Source organism: Lindgomyces ingoldianus (assembly GCF_010093535.1).
Source record: "Lindgomyces ingoldianus strain ATCC 200398 unplaced genomic scaffold BDR25scaffold_62, whole genome shotgun sequence".
NCBI classification, from domain to species: domain Eukaryota; kingdom Fungi; phylum Ascomycota; class Dothideomycetes; order Pleosporales; family Lindgomycetaceae; genus Lindgomyces; species Lindgomyces ingoldianus.
Genome location: NW_022985223.1, coordinates 304,372 through 326,978, shown reverse-complemented (window position 1 = coordinate 326,978; position 22,607 = coordinate 304,372). Strand labels below are relative to the sequence as shown.

At 50.3% G+C, this 22,607-nt stretch overlaps 7 protein-coding genes across 7 annotated transcripts; 2 read left to right on the top strand and 5 right to left on the bottom strand.

The window, feature by feature from the left end:
• Positions 1-572: 572 nt before the first annotated feature.
• Positions 573-3,254, bottom strand: BDR25DRAFT_298576 (uncharacterized protein; the record flags this gene model as incomplete). Its single annotated transcript, XM_033689082.1, has 1 exon — positions 573-3,254. The coding sequence occupies one exon, from the start codon at positions 3,252-3,254 to the stop codon at positions 573-575; it is 2,682 nt and encodes an 893-aa protein (XP_033540079.1).
• Positions 3,255-3,681: 427 nt separating this feature from the next.
• Positions 3,682-5,333, bottom strand: BDR25DRAFT_385053 (NADH-dependent flavin oxidoreductase-like protein). Its single transcript, XM_033697910.1, has one exon. The coding sequence runs from the start codon at positions 5,134-5,136 to the stop codon at positions 3,730-3,732; it is 1,407 nt and encodes a 468-aa protein (XP_033540078.1). The 5' UTR covers positions 5,137-5,333; the 3' UTR covers positions 3,682-3,729.
• A 2,338-nt stretch (positions 5,334-7,671) lies between these two features.
• Positions 7,672-10,136, bottom strand: BDR25DRAFT_273644 (WD40 repeat-like protein; the record flags this gene model as incomplete). The annotated part of the gene is made up of 3 exons (XM_033687364.1): positions 9,166-10,136; positions 8,654-8,815; positions 7,672-8,549 (listed from the first exon to the last, which is right to left on the bottom strand). Exons 1-3 carry the CDS (start codon positions 10,124-10,126, stop codon positions 7,672-7,674), a joined length of 2,001 nt encoding a protein of 666 aa, XP_033540077.1. The 5' UTR covers positions 10,127-10,136.
• Positions 10,137-10,749: 613 nt separating this feature from the next.
• BDR25DRAFT_320237 (uncharacterized protein) lies at positions 10,750-11,934 on the bottom strand (the record flags this gene model as incomplete). Its single annotated transcript, XM_033691886.1, has 1 exon — positions 10,750-11,934. The coding sequence occupies one exon, from the start codon at positions 11,932-11,934 to the stop codon at positions 10,750-10,752; it is 1,185 nt and encodes a 394-aa protein (XP_033540076.1).
• A 2,351-nt stretch (positions 11,935-14,285) lies between these two features.
• BDR25DRAFT_116410 (uncharacterized protein) lies at positions 14,286-15,434 on the top strand. The gene is made up of 4 exons (XM_033683644.1): positions 14,286-14,419; positions 14,546-14,580; positions 14,654-14,768; positions 15,201-15,434. Exons 1-4 carry the CDS (start codon positions 14,367-14,369, stop codon positions 15,385-15,387), a joined length of 390 nt encoding a protein of 129 aa, XP_033540075.1. The 5' UTR covers positions 14,286-14,366; the 3' UTR covers positions 15,388-15,434.
• A 1,331-nt stretch (positions 15,435-16,765) lies between these two features.
• Positions 16,766-17,809, top strand: BDR25DRAFT_363124 (uncharacterized protein; the record flags this gene model as incomplete). The annotated part of the gene is made up of 8 exons (XM_033696689.1): positions 16,766-16,872; positions 16,932-16,951; positions 16,983-17,172; positions 17,225-17,290; positions 17,337-17,474; positions 17,527-17,631; positions 17,663-17,764; positions 17,800-17,809. The coding sequence occupies 8 exons, from the start codon at positions 16,766-16,768 to the stop codon at positions 17,807-17,809; spliced, it is 738 nt and encodes a 245-aa protein (XP_033540074.1).
• Positions 17,810-19,213: 1,404 nt separating this feature from the next.
• BDR25DRAFT_338024 (uncharacterized protein) lies at positions 19,214-20,977 on the bottom strand (the record flags this gene model as incomplete). The annotated part of the gene is made up of 1 exon (XM_033693245.1): positions 19,214-20,977. One exon carries the CDS (start codon positions 20,975-20,977, stop codon positions 19,214-19,216), a length of 1,764 nt encoding a protein of 587 aa, XP_033540073.1.
• Positions 20,978-22,607: the final 1,630 nt, after the last annotated feature.

The window sequence follows — 22,607 nt, the reverse complement described above, 5'->3', positions numbered from 1 at the left end:
GTATAGCGTTAAGAAGGTTAGCGCGGTTCTAAGTAAGTACCCTATAAGTTTTAGCTAAAGATGCGTTTCTAAAGGTTTAATCCTAAGAAATAACCTAGTCTATTACTGCAGCTTAAAAAGCTTCCTCCTGCTAGGCCCCATAAACAGGAGGGAAATCTCCCAAAATATGACCTCTCTGACCCGTACTACGGTACGTACTTGGCAATTCACTGTACAAAAGTTACGTCTCACATTTTGACTACGTTTGTACGCCTCACGTGATTACTACGTTCACGTAGTTACGTTACGTACTACGGACTGTTGGCCACGCTGGATAGATGTGACTATTACTTTTCAATGTCGGTTGTCTGTGGAGTGCGCACTGCTACTCTGCGACAATATGCATGCCGTGGGATCAAACCACCAAACCGTCTACCTTAGCAAAGGGGAAAGGGTATCAAAACAAAACAAAACTCGGTTTCCAATAACCAATCACCATATTCCCCCAACCCACACAGAAGCCTCTCATTTCCACCGAATCCATACAACTACTACCATGAAAACGCTCCAACCCCATTACCTATAACCCCTCATCACCAATGCCTAACAACGACCAACCACCCCGCCTCCCTAACCGCCGTAATCCACCCCCAAACCCTCTTCCTTTTAATTCCTTCTCTAGCCGCGATATCCTCAAGCGCATGCTTGCCATCAAAATACTTGAGTAATATCGGCCAATTTTCGGTGATCTCTTCACCTAGCCCAACACCTACAACTGCGTCGTGGATGGCAGGATCGGGGTTAGTGGCAGAGTTAGTGTCAGCGATATGGGGATGTTGGATTTGGAATGTCTGCCCGATTTTCTCAAGCCAGCGCGCTTCAAGTGACGATGCTTTTTGCGGGGACGAAACCAAGCTCGGGGTGTATGTTTGCGGGGTTGTCGGTGGTGACGGAAGAGATGGCGATAGCGAGTGTGTATTGAGATGCAGCTTGTGAGCATTCGTTGGCGAACGTGTATTCTGCGCACGACTCGGGGATGCCGCTTTCAAATGTAGTGGAGAGGGGCGATGTGGTTTCGCTTGAACTTGCGCTTGAGATGGCGAAATCGGCCTTGTAGTAGGGACACTCGGCAGCGGAATCGTCGTGCGATTACTACTAGTACTCCCCGCATCACTCGCCGGCCTTGCCGGAGAACCACGATATGCCGTCCGAGGGGAGAGGATGGTCGAAGCGTCCATTTGCTCATCATCCAACTCCCTCTCCCTCTCCCTCTCCCTCCTATTCCTCCTCAATGGGGTACCCGGCCTGTCTCTCTCTCTCTCTCTGTTCGCAGACAAGAACGAAGACCGCTTATCCGTCCCCGAAAACATTGACTCTGTTAGAGAATCATTGTCAGACATTTCCTGTCGACGCACTTCCTCTGCTTTCTTGATCGCGGCTTCTCGTTCTAACTCGAGAGCGACTTCGGCTTTGATTTCAGCGGTTACGCGCACCCACGCGAAGGTCCGAAGTTGCGTTACCCACCCACCACGCATCAACCACGCAAGAATGTCCATATATGCTTCGCGATGCTCGTTCGTAGGAATGAAAGTTCGGTAGGGCCGGGGTTTTCCGGATAACATGCTTAGCATTTTTGACAGAGGAGGTGACGTTGGGAAGCGGGTTGCGTAAGCGGGAATTGCGGCCTGTAAAGCACCCATGTCGGCGTTTGGGGACAAGATGTAAGTATCTCGGGGGTGGAGGGGGGGGATCAAGCGTGCCCGGCGCCAGTACACGAGATGGCTGGCTATGTACTCTATATGTTGTGCGAGGATGTTGTGTTTGATGGATATCTTTTGCAGCGATTTCGTGGGAACGATGTTCCGGAGGTAGAACGCGATGGCTGTAGTATTTCCTTTGGCGTCACCCTCGAGTTCTTTGACGAGTGTTTCCGTGTCCTCGAGGAGCAGTAGCGCGGAGTGTTGGGCTACTGGGGCGTCGTTGTCTTCTTCGATGATGACATTTGAGGTTGTAAGCCACAGGCCTGGCATCTGTGGTTCCAAAGCATTCGGGAGATAGGGTGTGGAGTCAGGCTGCGGAATCTGGAATGGGGTATTGAATGTCGCGTCGAAGTGAATATGGGCAATCTTGTCATTTGAGATAGCGTCGAACATGATTGCAATTGATTTTGCTAAGGGTGAAGTGTTGATGATCTCGTGCCAAGCCATAGAGAGAGAGTCACCGTTGTCCTTCGCTCTCTGCTTGATGTTGATAATCTTCTTCGATTCTTTCCACACATATTGAAAGCGTGCCTGTTCGTGCTTAAGGGCTTTGGCGTACTTACGCGTGACGTTATCGTACATGTACTTGACGCGCAGCTGGTACTCGAGTGCTGGCGGATTGAGGACGAAGACGACATTGAACATGGTCATGTCAGGCCCATTGTCTGTGGTCGAGTTGCTGCGTGTATCTGATCCAGCTTCGGATACTGCTCCAGAAGGTGCGCCCGAGATCATGCCGTGTCCGTAGCCTGGCTCAAACCCTTCTGGATAGACGAACGATCCGGTTCTGGTGCTACCACTACCTTCCCGGCGATGGACTACCTTCTCATCAGGATGGCGAATGTGGAGATTAGCTAAAGCATTCTCTGCTTGCTGTTTCTCCTCTAGCGTACGCTTGTCCTTCTTTCGCCGCGCCTTCTTCCACAGCCCGTCCTCCCTCACGAACATGGGCGCGCCAACGAAGACGATGTTCTCAACGCCGAGCTCGAACCTCCGCTTATTGAAGGACCTGTTGGCAGGACACAGCATCTTCTCCAGCGCATCGACCTTGAAACCAAGCACCGTATTCCAATCGTAGTCGCCACCTTGATTTTTCCGGCTGCCATTGGTCTTCCTGCCACCGTCGTCGTCCAGATCCGCGTCCTCTTCATCAATACTGTCCTGTCTCCCCCAGGCTCCCCCCGCGCTAGGTCGGTGTTTCTCGCGATCTCGGTGGCTGGCACTGGTGCGTCCTGAGCCTCGTCCACCGCTAGTCCTGCTGCCGGCTTCGATGTCATCGTCGGCGCCTTCGTTCTCGGTGCTGCTGCCCCAGTCGCTGCTGCTGCTGTGCGAGTCGTCAAGGCTGCCGGTCGAGGTCTGGTTGCCGAACCACGCTGGAGCTTTGTTCGAGGCGAGTGCGGCAGCTGATGGGGAGAGCGGAGGGTAGTGGAATACGAGTCGGGGCCCGAGGGATCGCGATTTGGTCACTAAAAGGATAGCGTGGAGGTTTGAGGCCGGTGGGAGCGGGAGCGACATGTTGCGTGTTGCGGCGGAATGAAGGAGGCGCTGGAGGCCAAGACGAGGGTAGCAAGGGGAATTGGCTTAATCTCCCCTCCTGTGGTGGTATCCAGGAGGCCTATGAGAGATTGTGTTAGCTGTCCGCAAACCCAAAGTGCTATTGCGAGGTGAGCAGTGGTGTAGAGAAAGATGGTGGGGAGCTCGGAGAATTTCTGCAGGGATCAAGCTCCCCTACGTGCCCCATCCATCCCACCTCGGTTGCTTGACCTCGCCTCCTGCAGTTCTTCCGTCACCCTATTGTAATTGTGAAAGAGATAGACGGGCCAAAAAAAAGAAGAAAAAAGGAAAAAAGGGGATTCCTGCCAACTACACAAGCTCCGGTTTAGGAGCAACGGTGATGTGTCCATCATCTTGCCACGTCCGCTTCATAAGAAAATGCTATCGCTATTCCTGTCAGGTCTCTCATCATCTACGCCCTATTTATCTGCATCTCCTACAACTTGGGGAACCTAACTCTCAAAAACTGGCTCGGCCACGCAATATCAACCCCCAGTTTCCAAGCCACCTTCAACACCCACTCCGGCTCCCTCATAAACTGCCTCGCAACTAGAATGACATCAGCCATTGGGTCACGTCCACCTTTTCCCTCCGTCATTTCTACTGCAACCTTTGCCTCTAGGTCAATTGACCCATTCTCTCCAGCCTGGCCTACCGCACCGCCTTCTTCAACAATGTCTCTCGCCTGTTCTGCCTCTGTAATCAACCCAACAGCTCCAATCAACAAATTCAGCCCTTCTTTTTTCATCTCACCCCTAATCCTCGCCGCAATACGCGTCTGATAATCCTTCGACTCATACATATTAATACTCTGCATGGGCGAATTCCCACCGGAACTCACGTCCAGGAGATCGACGCCCAGTGCCGGCAACATCTTTGCCAGAATTAGTGAACTCTCGACATCCCAACTCCCATACTGCTTCCCAAGCTCCGACCCTTCCAGCCACTCGGTCGAGCTGATTCGCAGGAAAAGCGGGAGTTCGGACGGCATTGCATTTCTGACAGCCTGCATAACTTCAACCAGCAACCGAATCCTGTTCTCAAACGACCCGCCATACCGATCTGTTCTACGATTCGTAACTGGGCTTAGAAACTGATGCAACAAATACCCATGAGCCGCATGAATCTCCACGACCTGCACACCGGCCTTCACAGCCCTCCTCGCCGCACTCGCAAAGTCCCCGACCAGCGCGTCAATCTCCTTTTCCGTCAACGCTCTTGGTGCCCAAAATCCCCCATTCTCATCACTCTCACTCTTGCCATCCCAAGCCTCCCCCTCCCCACCCATCGGACCCACAACATCCCCAGGCCACCCACCAACCTCCTTCGTCGCCCGTACACTAACCTTCTTCATCCCATCTCCCCCTCTCGCCGCAACCCACGGCGCAACCGTGCTCGCCTTGCGTCCCGCATGCGCCAACTGAATCCCACACACACTCCCCTGACTCTTCACAAAATCCGCAACACGCTTCAGGGCTGCAATTTGCGCATCATCCCAAAGCCCCGGACAGTTCGGCGAAATCCGACCATGGGGCTGGACGCCCGTTGCTTCGATGAATACGAGTCCGGCACCTTTGAGCGCATAGTGCCCGAGGGTTGCGATGTGGTAGTTTGTGAGTGCGCCAGTTTCGGGTCCGGTGCATGCAGTGCTATATTGACACATAGGTGCTACGATGATGCGGTTGCGCAGGGTGATAGAGCGGATTTGGAGGGGCGTGAAGAGGGTTGGAATCGGGGTGGATTTGCTGGTAGTGGAGGGGAAAGGTGTTCCAGGGGAGATGGCGTGTTGTGGGGTAAAGTAGGGGAGGTTAGGGACTCCGATATTTAGATTCGGCGGTGCCATCTTTGAAGGAGAAATTTGGTAGCAGAGATGTAGATGAAAAAGTCTTTTTTCACGTAATTAGAGTTGGCTGTGTGTGGATATAGAAACGGCAATTGCAACTGACGAGTCCAGAAGAGCGTCGCGAGATATAACAACAGGTGTAGACTTCTATAGGACGAGATGGAAATGGACCTAATCTATGAAAATAATAGTAGAAGGAAATCGTGAGGTTGTGATACCTAAACTTGGAGTAAGTACCACAGTTGATTTGTAATGACATTCATTGACGACTTTTTGCCGAGGTTCAGAATCCCTGGTCGTACTTACCTCTAAACGCAGCTTCCAAAAAATCCGATTGTAACATCCCTCATAAATTTAGCAATGATCATGCTGGATTGCCATTGGCATTGATAAATTCATCAACGTCTCTTTTTGGGGGTGGTCCAGGTAAATATCTGAAGGAGAACTTCAAACCCTCGAAATTCTGATGCAATGAAGCCGCACTAAAATGCTGTCTTTCTGCGGTAAATGACTAAGAACAGTGCAGTAAATCATGTCGAATGGATGTGTCCAAGCAAATCATAATCTCGCTAACTTTCAGGCTCCAAGCTTCCAGCAAGCCCAAAATGGTGTAAATAAAGCTAATGCTCCTAGGGTTACTCGTCACGGGTATGCCAAGGTAGCCACCACTCCACCACTGATTCTCTGGATCATAATCCAGAATGTCAAAATAAACCTCTCGATCCCTTAGTCATGGCAGACTGAAAGGTACAGCAACGGTCTACACTTATTCTCGTCAACGTTTGTCTGTCGACCCTTGACAAATTGGGTTGGCCCAAACCCATTCTTCAATGGGCCTGAGAGGTGATATTTTTTCACGTCCTAGATCTCCTAGATATCTAGTCCACTCCGATAACAAGAACTCGAAGGTCTAGACAAGGTAGTGGTGGACAAGATATCTGAACAGGAAACTCGCAAGACTTGTGGATGGAAACCGGGCTTACACTGCTTGCTATGACTGAGATGAATAGTTCGAGGACGCGGGAGGTGCCTCAGCGAGCACTGCAACCAGATATTAGTGCAAGAGACAATAAAAAAAGGACACACATACCAAGGAATACGTTAGTGGATCTCATCTTTCGTTTTCAACAGCATCCTAGGGAAATTGAATGCCAGGTTAGCGCAAATTGGGACATGGTTTGCAAAATTAAGCGAAGTCGAACACGCTCCAATGATGTTCGATGTTGCTAGAGTACATGTGTAAAGACAGCGGATCCAGTGTTAATCCACACTACGCCAGCGGGTCAGTGACTGTAGCTCTTCTGATACTCGGAATATCAGAGTCCAAGCCCAGATGCAGACTCTTGAGTTCTCAGGATGCACCTAAGATAGGCCATGTAAAGCTAGGGCATCCAATAAGGATATTATGGGCCAGCGTTAATTCATGGCCGCAATATCCAGTTCCAAATGGTGGGTTCGTACGTTGAATTACAGACGTTGCCAATAGGAGGTGGCACATAATTGACTGTAGAGGAAGAATTACTCCAGGTCGCATAGAGGTACTTCAGATTCGGGTGAGACCAAGAAAGGATAGTGATGGCTACTGCTTCTGGAGGTCTTGAGTGGAGGTTATTTGTTACAAATCTCGCCTTCATCAGACCTCCCTGCTGGCAACCTTGAGCGAATTAAGTTGGGATTTCAGCAGATTCTTCCACTCACCAATAGGTTTCGAACGTGGTTGTTAAGATTTTTTTTATTTAATATATAAAACGCAAACTCACCCCGCTCAGTCTTTAGCCTTGTTTCCTTGATACGTGGGCTATGCGTCGATAAGGGTAATGTCGAATATCCATCATATTTATAGTCGTTCCTTTGGTCGCCATGGTCCTGGCCGTAGTATCAATATCCGTCTAGACCGCCGTCTTGATCGTCGTCTTGGCCTGCCCTGGCCAATACACTCGGGAGATAGGCAAGATTGTTTAGCAGGTACATTAATGAGTGTAAGACTCTTTGGATCTTGAAGGTTAGCACCAGGACGGAAGAAGCATTAACAGTAAGTAAATCAAACATCAGGGCATATCATGGCAGATGAACAGACAAGGTAAACTCCGCAACACCGATATCGCTCCTTAGATTCCTTGGGTTGGTTCTATTGGAAAGGAGAGTATCGAGCAAGCGGCTATACATGATCTTCAATCCGTATTGGTTTGCAATTTAGGTGCGCTAATAGACTTTATGTGTGCTGGGTAAACTCTTCATAGATTCTGTGCTTGATGAGTGCATGTTCGACGCCAGAGGTTTCCAAGGTTGAAGTCGAACCACAGACGAGTGTAAGAGCTAACACGCTTCAGGACAAGCCCCTCCAGTCCTTATAAGTCAAATCACGTGAATTTTCACATTTACTTCCATATCGGTCTTAAGGCTAACTCTCTTTCATATCTTAATTGAAACCTCCAAGCAGTCTCAAAGCTTTTTTACACAATTTGCAGTAAGGGATGTATTTCGTTGTGTATGAAGAATCCCGCCAAATCCCCCACCAAAACTTCCTCCTTCCACTCAATATGTACCAGGCCAAACCCCCAACCGCCCCCCATCCGTAACCTGCACCGTCCCATTAATGTACCCCCCTCCTTTCCCAACTAAAAATAATATTAACCCCGCAACATCATTAATATTCCCCGGTCGTCCTTGGGGAATCTCATCCGTCCCAAACACTGTCTTTCCCCCCGCTGTCATCTCGCTCGGATATGGACCGGGACAGACGACATTACTACGGATCCCCCACGGAGATAGGATGGATGCGAGCATTTTGCTGAGATGTAAGGCACCAGCTTTGGACGCGTTGTAGGCGAGGCCCGCAGTGGAGTACCGCATGAAGGATGCGATACTGGCGATGGTTATGATGTGGGAAAGGCGGTCGTCATCGGAGTCGGCGCCGATGTTCGACAAGGTGGAAGCGTCCTGTTGGCGTGCGGTGCCGAGAGTAGAGATTTTTCCCGGTTGCCATCCGCGCCGCGTATTTGCTACTTCGAGGAGCGGTAGGAAGGCTGCGGATACCCCGATGATGGAGGATGTATTGATCGCCATAGTCGATTCCCAACCGTCCCAGTCTTTGAGCATGGTATCCCGCAGCTCGGTTATCGATTCAGCTTTGTACAGTTCAGAGCCGTTCCGTGGGCCCGTGACACCAGCATTGTTAATGAGGACGTCGACATAGCCGGTGTCAGATGTGATTTTAGATACCGCGGCGGAGATGGAGTCTTGGGAGGTTACATCACAAGATATTGGAACGAGAATGGTGGATGGATTTGGGGCTGAGGGAGATGTTTCGAGTGTTTTAATTGCGTTTTCGAGCGTCCCAATTTGACGGCCAAGAAGGTAGATCTTGGAAGTGCCATTTTGGTGGAGGGCGGAGGCAATGGCTAGACCGATTCCTGCATGCTTTGTCAGTTGAAAGAGATTCTTGTGCTGAAAGTAAGCGTAAAGTTGTAAGGGTTGGATACATAGTGGGGTACCTTTGGACAAAAAGACTACCTACCACTTCCGCCGCCAGTAATAACGACAACCAATCCCTTTGAGGAGAAGAGGCTTGTGGGGTCAAGTGGTACTTGAACATCCATTGCCAGTATTTGTCGTGAATTTCCGGTGTTTGGGTGTATAGGATGGAGAGAAAATGAACTGATGAAGCCAAAGCATGAGTCTGATGTCTTCGGTGCTTTCTGTTCCGAACCGTTCCTGTATGAGAATGCCGTTATTGACCGGTGGACGCCGAGAGCCACTAAATCCGGAAGAAGGCTAGCGGCCCATGAACAAAAATACCAATATGGTATATTGATTCGTTGCAGAGACAGTTTCAGTGGGTAGGAGTACCATGTAGCTGGCCTGATATGTTTCGATGCGAGGATAAGGGAGGGAAAAGTACACTAGAGTGAAATCACAGAATAGACAATCCAATACGATAGGGTATCTTCCTTTACCTAGCTTCCGCCAAACGCCTTGAATGTTGAGCCTTCCCGAAGATTCTCAAAAGAATTGTACGACGCTAGATACCGCCGATGATCTTCAAACCCTGAGCATCCGCCGAATAAGCGAGAACATACCGACACGGATGCCACGCAACGCTCACAGCCGAGTGATTGAGATCGACTGTATGAACATACTCCCCAGACTCCACATGCGCAATCTGAAGCTTTTTCTGTTCATCAGAGCCGGCCACGACATAGCTCCCATCAAACGAAAAATCCACACTCTTCACAGCGCCCTCGATATTCAATGTCCGAGGACACATCCATTCTTGCGTGTCCCACAAAGTAACAAGCGCGTCGCCCCCTCCTATGGCCAGATATTCTCCGCTCGGTGACATTGAGATGGCGTAACAGGATGACGTGTGAGCGGTGAGGGTGAGTGTTGTTTCGAAGGACGGATAGTCGAGGATCTTAACGCAACCTTCACCATTTGTAACAAAGAGATGTTTCCCAGACCAATCAAACGTGCTCTGATTCGTTTGTACGCTTTGGGGGTGCTCGGCAATAGCTTTGAGCGCGGCTCGGTCCACAGGGACAAGAATATTATCCTTCCTCCCAGCAACAATCTCACTCCCATCCGGGGTCCAAGCTAGCATAAAAGGCTCGCCTCCAACCTTCACCTCCCCCACACTAGCCTTCGACCGGACATCCCAGAACTTCAGCAAACCGTCGGAACTACAGCTCGCTAATTCATGTTCGTTGAGTGGGTGGAAAGCGACGCGTTCGACAGCACCCTGGTGGCCGCGCAGCTCTGTTGAGTTCTTGTAGTTTGTCTTTTCAGGATTCCATATCCGTAAGGTGCGATCGGGGGCTCCGGTCGCGATCAACGTGCCAGGTGCATTCCAGGATAATGTGCGGATGTAATGGGATTGTGAGACGGGGACAGCGGGGCGGGGATTATCATAGTACGTAGCCGTTTTGAGCTTAGAGAACGTGATGGGGAAAGCGGTTTTGCCGAGAGATCGGGCTCTTGATGGGGGGGCCATTATATAGAGCTTGAAGGAGAAGTGGAGGACAATTTCTGTGCTAGTTATGGGCTTCGAGACAACCAATGGCGTGTCCGTAATATTCGGTCCGAAGATTATCCGCTTCACGTGTCAGACCTTTCAGTTCAGATCACGTGGTCACTGTACCTTGATCATCTCCTTAACATCAGGTCCTCAGCTTCAAACATAACCATGACGATTAATCGCGAGATAGAAATTCTTAGATCAAAGACCATTGATACAGAAGGACGGAGCTTTCCCTACGTCATTTGACATGCGGCTTGAGCTACTTGTCTCAACATGTGATCACGACCCTCTTCACTTACTCTCTCTACACTTTAAGGATTCAATTACTACCTGAAAAACTATCGTTCTACCATTACATGCCAATGAAGACATTCGCCAACCTCCAAGACCCAAATACTTTCCACCAACGCCTCTCGAAACACTGCAATGCCATACTATACTACCTAGTTTCTATAAACTTAGACGGTGATGCATGCTTGACTAGGTTACCGTCTTCTCCTCATCTTACTCAGTTGAGCACACCGCTTGGAGACACAACCAAAACCACCCTCTACATCCATCATCAATCCAGTCATCACAACTTCATCAAGTCAGAGTCAGAAAAAGATACCAGGATATCGACCGGCACAGATTTTGAGGCATTGTTCATCATTGACCCACGGATCTTTAAATTTTTTGCAGGTATGGTAGCAGTCGATGAACAAGTCGAATTTCGTCACGGATTCTTCAGTGGCTGTGGGCGAGGGTAAGGGTGAGGACGTGAGCGATGTTGAAGTCGTTTCGGCAATGGTATCCGCTTCTCCCGTGGGTCCATCCCATGCTTGGATACAATCCACAAAGCACTCGTCCAACAGTGCTGGGCCGGCTTGTCCTTTGCAGTACCAGCCGCACGCCTCTTCTTTAATGCGCTCAGCGAGCTCGTCGTTGAAGGAGACGGAGTAGTTAGTGTCTGGGTGTGTGGTTGGGAGAGCCGTTCGTTCAGCAGAAGTTTGGGCCAGTACCTGGGAGCCGATTGGAGTACTCGAAGAAGCACTAGTCGAATTACTCGTAGAATTATTGCTAGGAGCGTCAGTGGAAGTGCTAGCTGGAACACTAGTTGGTTTGCTAATTAGAAGAGCATACCTAACGACTGAGGAGGCAAACGCTATGCCATCCGAATCCGGAGTCGAAGTAGGGCTCGAAGTGGGGGCTTGAGAGTTCTTGAGCTTGGCGTCCATAAGCCCATTAGCTTTTTTGAAATCTGAGACCCAGCTAATGATACGGTCGTTTTTGTTTGAGGTAGTCATGGTGGTGGTCGTAGACCACGTCTCCTTATTGTAATTGGAGATCCACTTAGTGATCCAATTAGAGGAAGCCGTAGCGGCAGAGAGGTTGGGAGCAGAAACTGATGTAATCGTGTTCGTGGCCGTGGTCTCATTTTCATCGTCGCCCCCCACTGGAGTCACTCCAGAATGAAAGGGCTCTGGCACTGATGCGGTGGACTCAGTTGGGACCATGGTGAAAGGAATTCGAGACGAAAAGGAAGTGCTGGAAGGATATACAGTAATAACCGCTTCCTGAAGCCAGCTCATTGTAGTCTTGGTGTATGTCTTGTAGACGATAGAGCTGATTGTAGACAGGCTGTACAAGGACTCATCCTTGGAGGCCGGCAATGATATGTTTGTAGGAAAGGCATCAATTTTTAGGCTGGATTCGCCATTAGCCGTATGAGATCTGATGCGAGGAACGGCTTGGGCGGCTATTATCAGCAGAGCAACAGAAAGTGCCGTAACGCAATGCATTTTGTCGGTTTAAGAAGACAGAAGGAGAGGGAGGATGAGAAGAAGGCAAAACGATAGCTGAGGAAATCCTGAGTAATTCCAACGGCTAGCCAAATGAGAACACTAGAGGACACTAAAGGGATTGTTATGAATATTATGGAAGGGAAACCTCCTCCACAGCAGGCTCTCTAAAACGTTGAATCACTTTAATTGGTTCCGAAACAGTAGTTTTAGCAAGGTAGACCGCTTATGAGGCCTCAATGTCATGTGTTGAGGGGAGATATGAGATATTTTCCGAAGGCGTGACCGCACCGTTATTTGTTGCTATGGTACGCTAGTACCAAGACAGGTTATCTGGATTGGTTCCATGGAGTGAGTTTGTAGGTTCAGTAGCATTTCTCTTCAGCCGCATGCCGGTATTATCATGTTGGACACGGATACGCCGTTAATTGCTTTAGTGTCCGTGTCATTACGAAAGCTCCCACTAGCTCGCCGCACTGCTAAATAGTGTGGAACTTAGGCTATCTTCGCTAGTGGCCTCAAAATTCTCCAGGCTTCTTGGTGCGAATTGTTAGGTGCATGAAAATCCCCCTGCTAATTCTCGTTCATGGTGAATCGAGTAATAGTCGGGGGTAAAATCACGGTTGAAGATACCCTGACATTACGGATTAGGGCCCCGAATATCTCACCTCCAGCAAAAGATCAAAAGCCATCTTCTCCACGCCCCTGCAGCTTTTCTCACAAGTGCTCTTGTAAGCCGAAAGGCTCTACGATGGGCTACACAATTAGCCTTAGGCTTGGCGTCCATCGATATTATATAAATCATACAGCTCCTCAGACCCTCAGTCTACAACACATGACTCCTCTCATAACTCGTGCCCATTCAAGGTTACAGTTCTTGACATTCTTCGACTGGCACCTCTCCTCGGCCTGCTTAGCATAATAACACTAGTTCTTCACGAGGCCGACGCAAGAGTCTACGCACTGGGTCACCAAGTTGGGTGGAGATTGTCCGGGCCTGAGGTTGTCGTAGGGTTGCTTGATATTCTTATCCACGATCTGCTCGATGCTTCTGTAGTTCCTGATATGTGGGTTTGCAGTAGGAGAAGAGGAGGCGCCGCTGGGAGATAGATTAGGTCTGGTGGCTGGGCGGCGGGGATGGCCATCAGTAAGGTGAGTTGGAGGGTACCCGCGATAGCGAGAGGTTGTTGTTGGTGAATTCCGTGAAGTTGAATATGTTGAAATTGTGGTTTTGCTCTGAAGTGGTGGTATGAAATGATAGACGGAAGGATACATACCAAAGAGACATATGCGGAAATCCTTTCGCACTTCTCATTAAAGTTTAATTGAATTTTGTGCGTTGCAGTAGGTGAAACGTAGTAGCGCATTAGAGAATGATTGTGTTCAACCATAGACTCGAGCAGAAATGACGAGATACCCTATGGAAACGATGTCCAAAGATCATGATACGGTCTAGAGTTCGAAGCCGAAAACCACCCCAACCACATATTTGTCCGGATGCGCTCTGACATAGCTATGAGTCATAGTAGACTAAGTTTAGCTCTCTAGCAGCCGCTAAAGATACATGAAATCCTTAAAAGATAAACAAGATATTTTCATCCAGTTCTACGTCAAACATGACGAGATACCATATCAAAGTTTCCCTTTCGCCTAGCCAAAAAGCAATGATATGAATACATCATCGGTCCCCGTTTTCACTTATTCCCGAACACGTAGTTTGAACTAGACCATAGTTCACCCGGTTCTTGGGTCTTCAACTTCCGATACTAAGCGGGGAGGCAGATGATACTCAGTTTGACATGATTGCATATGGATGAGAATAGCATTGCCACATAAAATCGTGCTCCCCCTCCCGAACGGCACCGGGCTTGCAGTCCATTACTATACACACTAGGTGATTCGAAGAGTCCGTATTGTGCATCCAGTCAAGGCCTCGGTCAAAGATTAGTGGCTTCAGAAGTCAAGCTAGAGTTACCCTCAGCTACTTGAGCCGAGGAGAAAGACTCTTCGGAACATCCCTCAGGGCCCTCTGCTCCTAGATGTTGAACCTCGTAAGTGGCAAAGATAAATTGTGCGTTGGAGTACGGTACCTATGTGCTAGTCGCCTAGGCTGAGCAGAATTTTAGCAAGGCCAAATCCTCCAGGTAGCCCCTCGACCACTGCAGCAATTCTCACGAAGGGCGGTTGCAATAGACGAAGCTATCGAATCAAGGGTAAAGGTGATGGTATGGAGTGTCGGAACTCGCACAGTAGGGCTGCAAGGATAATGAGCGCTACATCGCACGGACCACCGGGCCGCGCCGTCTTTATTCTGAGTTCGCTCCACTCAGAAACTATCACGAACTGCTCAACGCTGCCATTGAACCTGCCCCCACCCGAATTTGTCCTTATTCGAAGATCCTTCTGAAGCCAATTGATTGCTTCGAACGAAAATGAGTGCTTTTGGAGGTCCTGGTGGCGGACAGAAGATCCAAAAGCCAACGCCGTACGTTTGTCCCAGCTTTCTCGAAATGCGCTTTCCCATTACTTCCTCCTGGCGGGATAGCGCTATCGATGCGATTTAACAAATGACAAATGTATACACATTAAATAAGCTCTGATGCATTTACAGTCCTGAACGCGGCTCCTTTCCCCTCGATCATGACGGTTAGTCAGCACCTCTCGGGGCGGTTGATCATCGAAGGCAAAAACAGCCCAGCTCGCTAACACGTCATTCCAGGCGAATGCAAGTCCATTATGGCGTCGTATCTCAAGTGTATACGATCCCATCGCGGCACCAATGATAATGAATGTCGCATGCTGTCTAAAACCTATCTACAGTGCCGGATGGAGCGGTACGTTCCAACACTTCCCCTTTATTGAATGCCGCCCGCCATCCATGCTTCCCCTCCGTCGTCCTTTACAGTGTTTCAAGCCACTTTCTCCAAATTTCCAATCAAGGGTGAGGGAGTCTTGTGACACCGTTATGTCAAAACCAACACCGACTAGGGAGTCAGGATGGTTTCAGACGAAGGTGAAGGATAGGGGATCCTCTTCGAACAGCACAAAATGAAGGCCTATCCCCTTCGTTCCTTGCTTGTCCGGACATGAAACGCAGAAGCTCAGACACATCTTGTTCAGCCTGTGAGGTTGCCATATACCCTCCCTCATCCGTCTACGATTCTCTAACGTCATCCACTGTCTCTTGCTCCACTACCGAGCGAGGCTCATCATTTCCTAAAGAGCACTCTGAGGAGATCGTACTGACCATCTCTATGCTACGATAGGAACCTCATGGCCCCTGACTCATTCAAGAACCTAGGATTTGGCGATGACAGCGACAATCAAAGTCTTGCAACTACAGCTTCAACCTCTACAACCTCTCCTGCGATTTCAGCGACCCCCAACGCTGCGACTGGAACCCCATCGCGACAGCAACTGCAGCAAACCCAAGACGAGCGTCGCACATCCTAGATAAGCCGTGTCGTTGGAATGGAGAGTCGTGGTCTTAGTCCTGGTAGGGGGTTCGGTAGGTACCGAACAGCCGAGCACAACTGACTCTTTAATTCTACATCTCCACCCCTTTGCAGCAACCCATATTCGTACTCTGCGGGAATAAGGCATTCTGGACTGGGGAGGATGTGGTTCTCAGAGGACTGCACAGTTGACAGGTTACATTACATGACTCCTGCAGTGTCGACCCAGATGTCTCAACTCCAGATATGGCATGGGAAAGGCGAAGGATTGGGAGCGAAGGAGGTTGAGGCCTGGAGATGCTTTGACGCATTCAGGAGGGGGAAAGGGAGATGACAGGTTGGAGTGACAGGCCGGTTGGGCAAGATGCTGTAGGGGGTGAAGGGATCTGGTGACGCCACATCCAGTGAGATGTAGAGGCAGTGCATGTACGACAATTGGAAGGAGGGATGAGCCAAGATGAGCCACGGTACAGATACATCCCCACTCGTACACTTCAGGCTTCCATGCACCAGTGCTGTGGCGCACATCAATATTCTTATGATGTCTTAATATTGAGAAGCCACCTTCTCGTATACAGTTGCCTTTCACATGTTCACCTCTCTCTACCTCTGTGCACTTCTCCTTCGCCAACTATCCATATGCAAACAAGCACACAACCGCAGGCAGCGGAACTACCCACTGGCGCCTGGCCCATCAGGCATCTCAACTGAGACGGGTAGATGATCAACATCAAGAATAGATCCGCCGATCGATGGAGCGAAGTCAGTGTAATGTCGCACAGCGCTTCGACCCCCCTCACCACCTCCCCTCCCACACTAGCATCTCTAACCGTGAACCGTGCCCGGTACTGCACCGCACCGCACCGCAACCGAACCAGCCACTTACGCCAGAAAGCCATTCGGTGTCTCCAATGTACAAACCCGGTTGTTGAAACGGCCAGCGACGCCCGCAGCCCAGACACTTGGACCTTCGCCGGATGATATGCTCAACTTTGCTATGGTAACGTCGGTGGGCAGGACAGCCAGACTAGCGCCATCTTTAGCATCTGTCATTGTCATCTGGATGGGGGAGTCCTGCGGATTGCAGACGGATGTTTAGTGGGGTTGTGCCAGGGCGGCAGATGATGTTGATGCCGACACCGATAGCAAAGAAGTTGAGATCCTTAGCGTTGGTGGTGGTGGTGGTGGTGTTGGTGGTGAGGATTGAGGACAAGTAATCAGAGGTTGGTACACCGCACCATAACATCCATACATCCATCTATCTCGACATGGGCTAGACCATACATGTATAGTTGTTGGTCGTTAGTAGTTGTTAAAGCCACTAGCTTATCGATAGCATAGCACATATCAAGCACTCTTATCATATACGTGTCTCTATGGTTTTCGATACATTGGTTGGCTCGAATGTTGGCTCGATGGGTGACGATGCAGATGTCATGTCAGAACTGTCATCAATTCACCAGAGACCGGACATCCCAACCCGGTGCGTGCGTGTCCTTACGATTCTATCGCGTACTTTACGCGCACGAACTCCGACATGAGTATGCAGAGAAGAGCGATAGGTGGAGGAAAGCCTCCGTTCCGAGCAAAAAGTGTTGAACCTTCCCGCTGCAGGGTTTCGGAAACGTACATCTGCAGCACATCGGTCTAAACCGACTGTCGTACTACCACCCACTACATCTACGCCGACAAGCCAAGCTTTTGTTTGTCGCTGCGGAACAGAGATAGAGGAAGAGAGACAACCGGCCTTGTTTCCGGCCGCCGTGGCTCATTCTCTGCATCTGTAGCCAACTTATGTGTAGGCTTCCGTATTCGTGCACCGACGCGCACATGAGCTTAAAGCGTTTCCGGCTTGAACATGACCCACTCCGCGGCGCCTGTAACGCAGTCTTAAACATTCTGTACCCTTAACAAAACCTCTATTCTTTCCAACCCCGCGTATGCCAGTACGCCTTGCGTTCATCGATATGCTCATGACCAAGAAGCTGAGCCTAAGCTGCCGAGACATTCGTTCAGCATTCGGATGGAAAAGGTGTTACGGCTCGGATATCGATTCCAGCCATACGTTTCCCAGCTCGGATATCTGTACAATCGAGAGATAGCTGTCATTTCTACTTTCAAATCCCGGTGCATAAAGGATAGTTCTCCAAAGTCTCCACTGGGGCTCCACTACTGAAACCGTCATCCGCCCCTCCCCCTCACACCTATCCCCCGCATTTTCCGTCCTGCTTGACAAAACCCAGTGACTGTATGCTAACCAGGCTAACGGCCAGCGGTTCAATAATCCCCGAAACTAGCGCCCAGGTGGGGAATTTCGTCTCTGGTTTCTTTGAACGAGGCCAAGATATCTGTGTTACGCTGGAGGGCAAGATCCAGTGGCGTACTCTGTAATGTATCTCGTCTCGCCTAGCTTCGGGTAGCAATGAGTGGCGGGCGGAGAAAGAACGCAGAACACATATTAGAGAACGCCTTCAGCTATCGGTGTCAATCGCTTTGGGTCGGGAGGGTGTGCACGGGTTTTTCTGGCAGACAATGACAAATATCTATCTTAGAAATATTGTAGCGCAAGATTTCATACCTTGTTCTCCTTAAGATGTACACTGTGCACAGTTTCAGGGTTGAAGTTAGGGAGGCTTTGACTCATTTTAGTCGAGGCCTGTTCAAGGGAAATACTGAATCGAGATTCCCACAAAGTCTCCCTCACTAATGAAGGAAGCCAAGAGGCTGAGGGTAGATGGCTGAGAGTCTGAAGGTAGGCATTAGGCGCTGGGCGAAATGAGAAGGCCACTCGGCACAATTATTCAATGATAGAGATTGCGAATATCCCACTAAACTAAAACTGTTGTAAGAACAAACAAGGGAAATGAGACCAAATCCATCACTCCACTTATCCATCCATCTCTCTCTCTCAAAAAAGAAAGCAAATCCTATGAAAAACACATCCCTGAAAACAAACACAGGCGTAAGTACATAGCAGTAATGAAAAGAAGAAAATTCCATCTCTACATCACCCAAGGCGTGCGTCGTGTTCTCCCAAAAACGCCCGTTCAACACTCGCTCCAATGCACATGCCTCGGCTCGCCATGATGAAAAAGAAAGAAAAGAAAAGAAAAGAAAAGAAAAGAAAAGAAAAGAAAAGAGAAAGCAGAAAGCGTAGAGTATGTGTGTAAAGGAAAAATACCAATATCATCCTGACGAATGCAGAGTGAAGGGGAAATATGGAGAAGGTCGATGAATGATGGGAATGGAGCGAAGTGTCCTGTATACGGGATGAAGACCGCGCCCAGTCTCCATCCCTATTAACAGACAAAAAGTGCAAGTAAAACGAATAAATAACAACCGTTACAACTCCCACCCTAACCAAAGGCGAGGTCGATGTGACCATCTTGCCGTGAGGCATAGGACATGCTTGTGGATGAAGAACTCCAGAGACGCCAGAGATGATGAAGGTAGCTATATGGATCGAAGATATTATGCAAGGAGATGGGTATGTGGGTGCAATAGGAAGTGCAAACTTCATCCGTCTAGTGGCCAGCAGAGACGGCAGTGCCGAAGGGCATTGAAGTCGAGAGACGGTGCGTGCTGAATCCGTGTGACGAAGGGTAACAGTGGGAATAGTCGAAAGGTCCAAGGAAGAATTGAAGCTCTGTAGTGCGGAAAGGCACAAAGGGTCTTCGTCTCCAAAGCCCCGTACTGGCAGATACGCATACCTAATGCAAGAAGGGGTCTTATGGGTATCGTTTAGGGTATCATGAATTGGAAAGGTGTGGCAATGATGCAGACGACGCTCCGACTGCGACAGGTAGAGAGAAGATTGGTAGACCTCAACCCATATCCATGCTGTTGTATTCATCCTCCTCTTTCAGACTGAAGGAGCCCCCGCTACCGTTGCCTTGTTGGTTCATCCAGAACTGTGGTTGATTGTTGCTCGTGTTGGTATTCGAATTCGACCCGCTTCCTGTGCTCTGCATCCCTGGGCTGAGACTTTGGGGCGAGATCTGAGTGAGAGGCTCACCGGCAACGTTGGTGTGCTTCGGCACTCGCAATCCAGATCCTGGACCTCGGGAGTACTTGAATTTCTCAACGCCGTTCTTCTCAACAGCATCAGTCAGCTCAGTTCGCATCCGGCGATCTTCTTCGGTCTCCTCGGTGGACCACTCCTCACCAGTGACTTGGCGGAGGCGGTCTTTTAGTTCATCCACCTCTTCAATCTTCTTGTAAAGCAACCACATCAGATCGCGGGTCCAGCTGACAGCCCCATTAAGAATGTCGCCTTTGTTTGGGCCTTTGTCCTTCTCTTCGATGGGGAGTCCTTGGGTAATGTTGCCAGCGGCTCGTCTCCCGTTGCCACCAGCCAGCAAGGAAGTGGCTTGTGGTGGTGACATGCCGCTTGCAGCAAGAGTGGGTGAGATGGGTCCGTTGTTGTTGATATGTTTTCGAACCTTCTCATCTTCGAGGCGATGCTGAGGAACGAGTCGGGACAAGTCGTGAATTCGCTCATTAATATTATCCCGGCGACGACGCTCGACAAGATTGTGAGACTCGCGGCGTCGGCGCTTCTTAGCATCTTGCGTCTGTCCGATATCTACCTTGGTGGGCAGCGAAGCATGTTTTCCGGTGTGGAGGACTTCAGATATTTGCTGATGGTGGATGGCAGCTGCATGAGGAGACTGAGTAGGCGAGTCGATCCAGGAGTGAGCGCTGCCTGGTGTGTTGTCCCACTGGCCGGATACGCTCTTCTGGTGTCGGTGGACGCTTGTCATGATTGGTTGGGATGGGAAGCTACCAGAGTCAGGGGTACCAAGGTGCAGGCCTCCCAAGGCGGGTGTCTTTGGAGACATAGGGCTACGATTGTCGGATCCGTTTCGGTTCATCGAAGCTGGCATACGCTGTCGAGCTATCGTGCCATTGTGCATATTTGGAGGGAATCCCATTCGCTGCTGTGGTGCGGATTGATATTGTGAAAAGTCGAACTGCTGTGGTTGGACGAATGGACTTTGAATCGGGAGGTCATCGGGCGTATTCGAGTAGATTTGATTGATGTTATGGGGGTTTGCGGACACATGGCCAGCGTTGGCGTTGGCGTGGAAGAAGCCATCCTGCTGTCCTAAGTTGTCTTGGCCTCCAAAGCCATTGAATCCTTGGCCAGCCTGGTCCAAGGTACCCAGAGAATCGGCGAGTTCGTCATCTCCAAAATTGGCAGCGCCATGGATGTAGCTGTTGGAACCACCAAATTGTTGGTTCATGTTGAAGTTTGTCCCCATGGTGAGGTCAGATGGGTTGATTCCACCGACGTTCTCATGTGCAGTGCTAAATTGTTGCTGGTTCATGTTGAAACCGTTGTGTGTCATATATTGGTTAGGGCTGAACGTCAAGTCGTCAACCTCTTCTTTGATGTATGGTGCAGGCGAGCCGGTTCCGGCCATGCTGACACCGTTTCCAAAGAGATCAGTGTCTAAACTATCGTCAGAGTGTGAGTCCAACCGAAGGTCCAGCCTCGATAAGGTCTTCTGAGGAGAGTAGGAAGAGGGAGGTGTGAAGAGCGCGTCCGCTTGAGGGACAGTCAGTATGATGCTTTCACGCAGCATATTGGAAGAAGGAAGCATGGAAGAGGTAAAGGAAGGAAGGACATATGCAGGAAAGGTGGGTGTATGCAATATAAAGTGAAGGGGATGGAGGGCAGCGTCGATCAGAAGTGTACTCGAGTCGACGTCTCATGACATTCAGGAGACGGAGATGTGACGAGAGGGGGATACTTACTGGACACTGGCATAACTGGAGGTTGCAATAACCCTGGAATGTGGGTGTATGAGTCCGAGGTCCGGCGTTGGTCCCCGGTCTCAAGGATCTGAAACGATCGTCTTCGACCCGGCGGAGTGACTTTGGGATGCACTCTTTCAGGATTTCAAGGTTAAGTGCAGCACGAGACTAGTTCGTGACCCTATAAAGACCAGGAAAAGTGTTTGTCAGGATCCCTGCACAGGGACAATCGAAGGTAAGCTAGGCGCACTCGCTTCGGCGGCTTGATATCACTAGCAAAGCCGTCTGTGTCCTCGAGGGCAAGTGTGTTTGATCTGCATAAGAAGCGTTAGACCCGCATCTTCTGCACCAGCGCAGGGCCTCTGCACTTCACTATCAAGGAGGATTCGAAGCTCACCAGAAGCAAATGCTATCGCGGGCTATGGTGCTCGTACACTCTGCCCGGCGGCGCTGTGCTCCAACTAATGCTTGCGGAGAGAGCTGACTCTGGCTGTTCCGAGCCGTTGGGTATTGGAGAGTGGATTTGGATGGCGGGGTGAAACCGCAGGAAGGTCTATTCTAGGGAGACTTGGGGATATCAGTCCAAGCTGCTCGGTTGGGTCAGTAGCTCGTGGCTGTGCGTCTCGGAGTAGGACTGGAGGTAATATGTCAGTGACGGGCGTCCACAGGACTGGGATGCTCAGCAGTTCAGAGGTTGGTTGCAGATGTGTGGCGCACAAGTGAAAGTGGGCAGCTAGGCGAGCGACGGCGGGACAACAGCCGCACTGCACTTCGGCGTGGTGGGGACGATGGTACAGACACCAGAAAGAGCAAAACAGTTGGCACCGGGGGTCGCACAGTGCTGAGGCGTCCGTTTTGGATATTGTATGCGCGGGGAAGTGAAGTGTGCGGCGTAGGTGAAAGAACGAAGAGACGCTTGACTCACCTCAGAGCAGCGGTGGACAATCAGGGCGCAGACGCGCACACAGCGCAAACGCGGGCTTGTTCAAGGGGAATTGAGAGAGTAGTAGTAGTAGTAGTAGTAGTAGTAGCAGTTCGTGCTCCGGCTAGCCACTGGGGTTCACGGTGGCAGCAAACGAGACGAGGGGGTGGTTCGGCGGCGGCGTCGCTGGGTGACACGGGGTTGACTCTTGAGAGCAAAGTCAACACGAGGGTTATAGGACAGGATCCAGGCGAGGCAGCGGCGCAGTGCTTGTCCAGGCGCGCAAGTCAATGGGAAGGGGGGTGCAGATTGCGAGGCCTTTGTGCGCCCGGGTGGGTAAAATGCGGAATACTCAGAGGGGAAACAGCAGATATGGCGGGGGATAACTCCGCGTAGAGGTGGGTCGTTTGGCGCCAGCCGGGTCGAACAATGCGCTCGACCAGCAGCGGCGATGGTGATGTGCAAGTTTCCAGAAAGCGATCGCTGGGCGAGGGCAAGAGCGATCAGGTCGTCAGGAGAGGGGAGCGTCCGGAGAG

Coding starts and splice junctions, on each gene's coding strand:
- BDR25DRAFT_385053 (XM_033697910.1), bottom strand. CDS start 5,136: ATGGCACCGCCGAATCTAAATATCGGAGTCCCTAACCTCCCCTACTTT.
- BDR25DRAFT_116410 (XM_033683644.1), top strand. CDS start 14,367: ATGAGTGCTTTTGGAGGTCCTGGTGGCGGACAGAAGATCCAAAAGCCA. Junction 14,420..14,545: donor AAGATCCAAAAGCCAACGCC/GTACGTTTGTCC, acceptor ATGCATTTACAG/TCCTGAACGCGGCTCCTTTC. Junction 14,581..14,653: donor CTTTCCCCTCGATCATGACG/GTTAGTCAGCAC, acceptor ACGTCATTCCAG/GCGAATGCAAGTCCATTATG.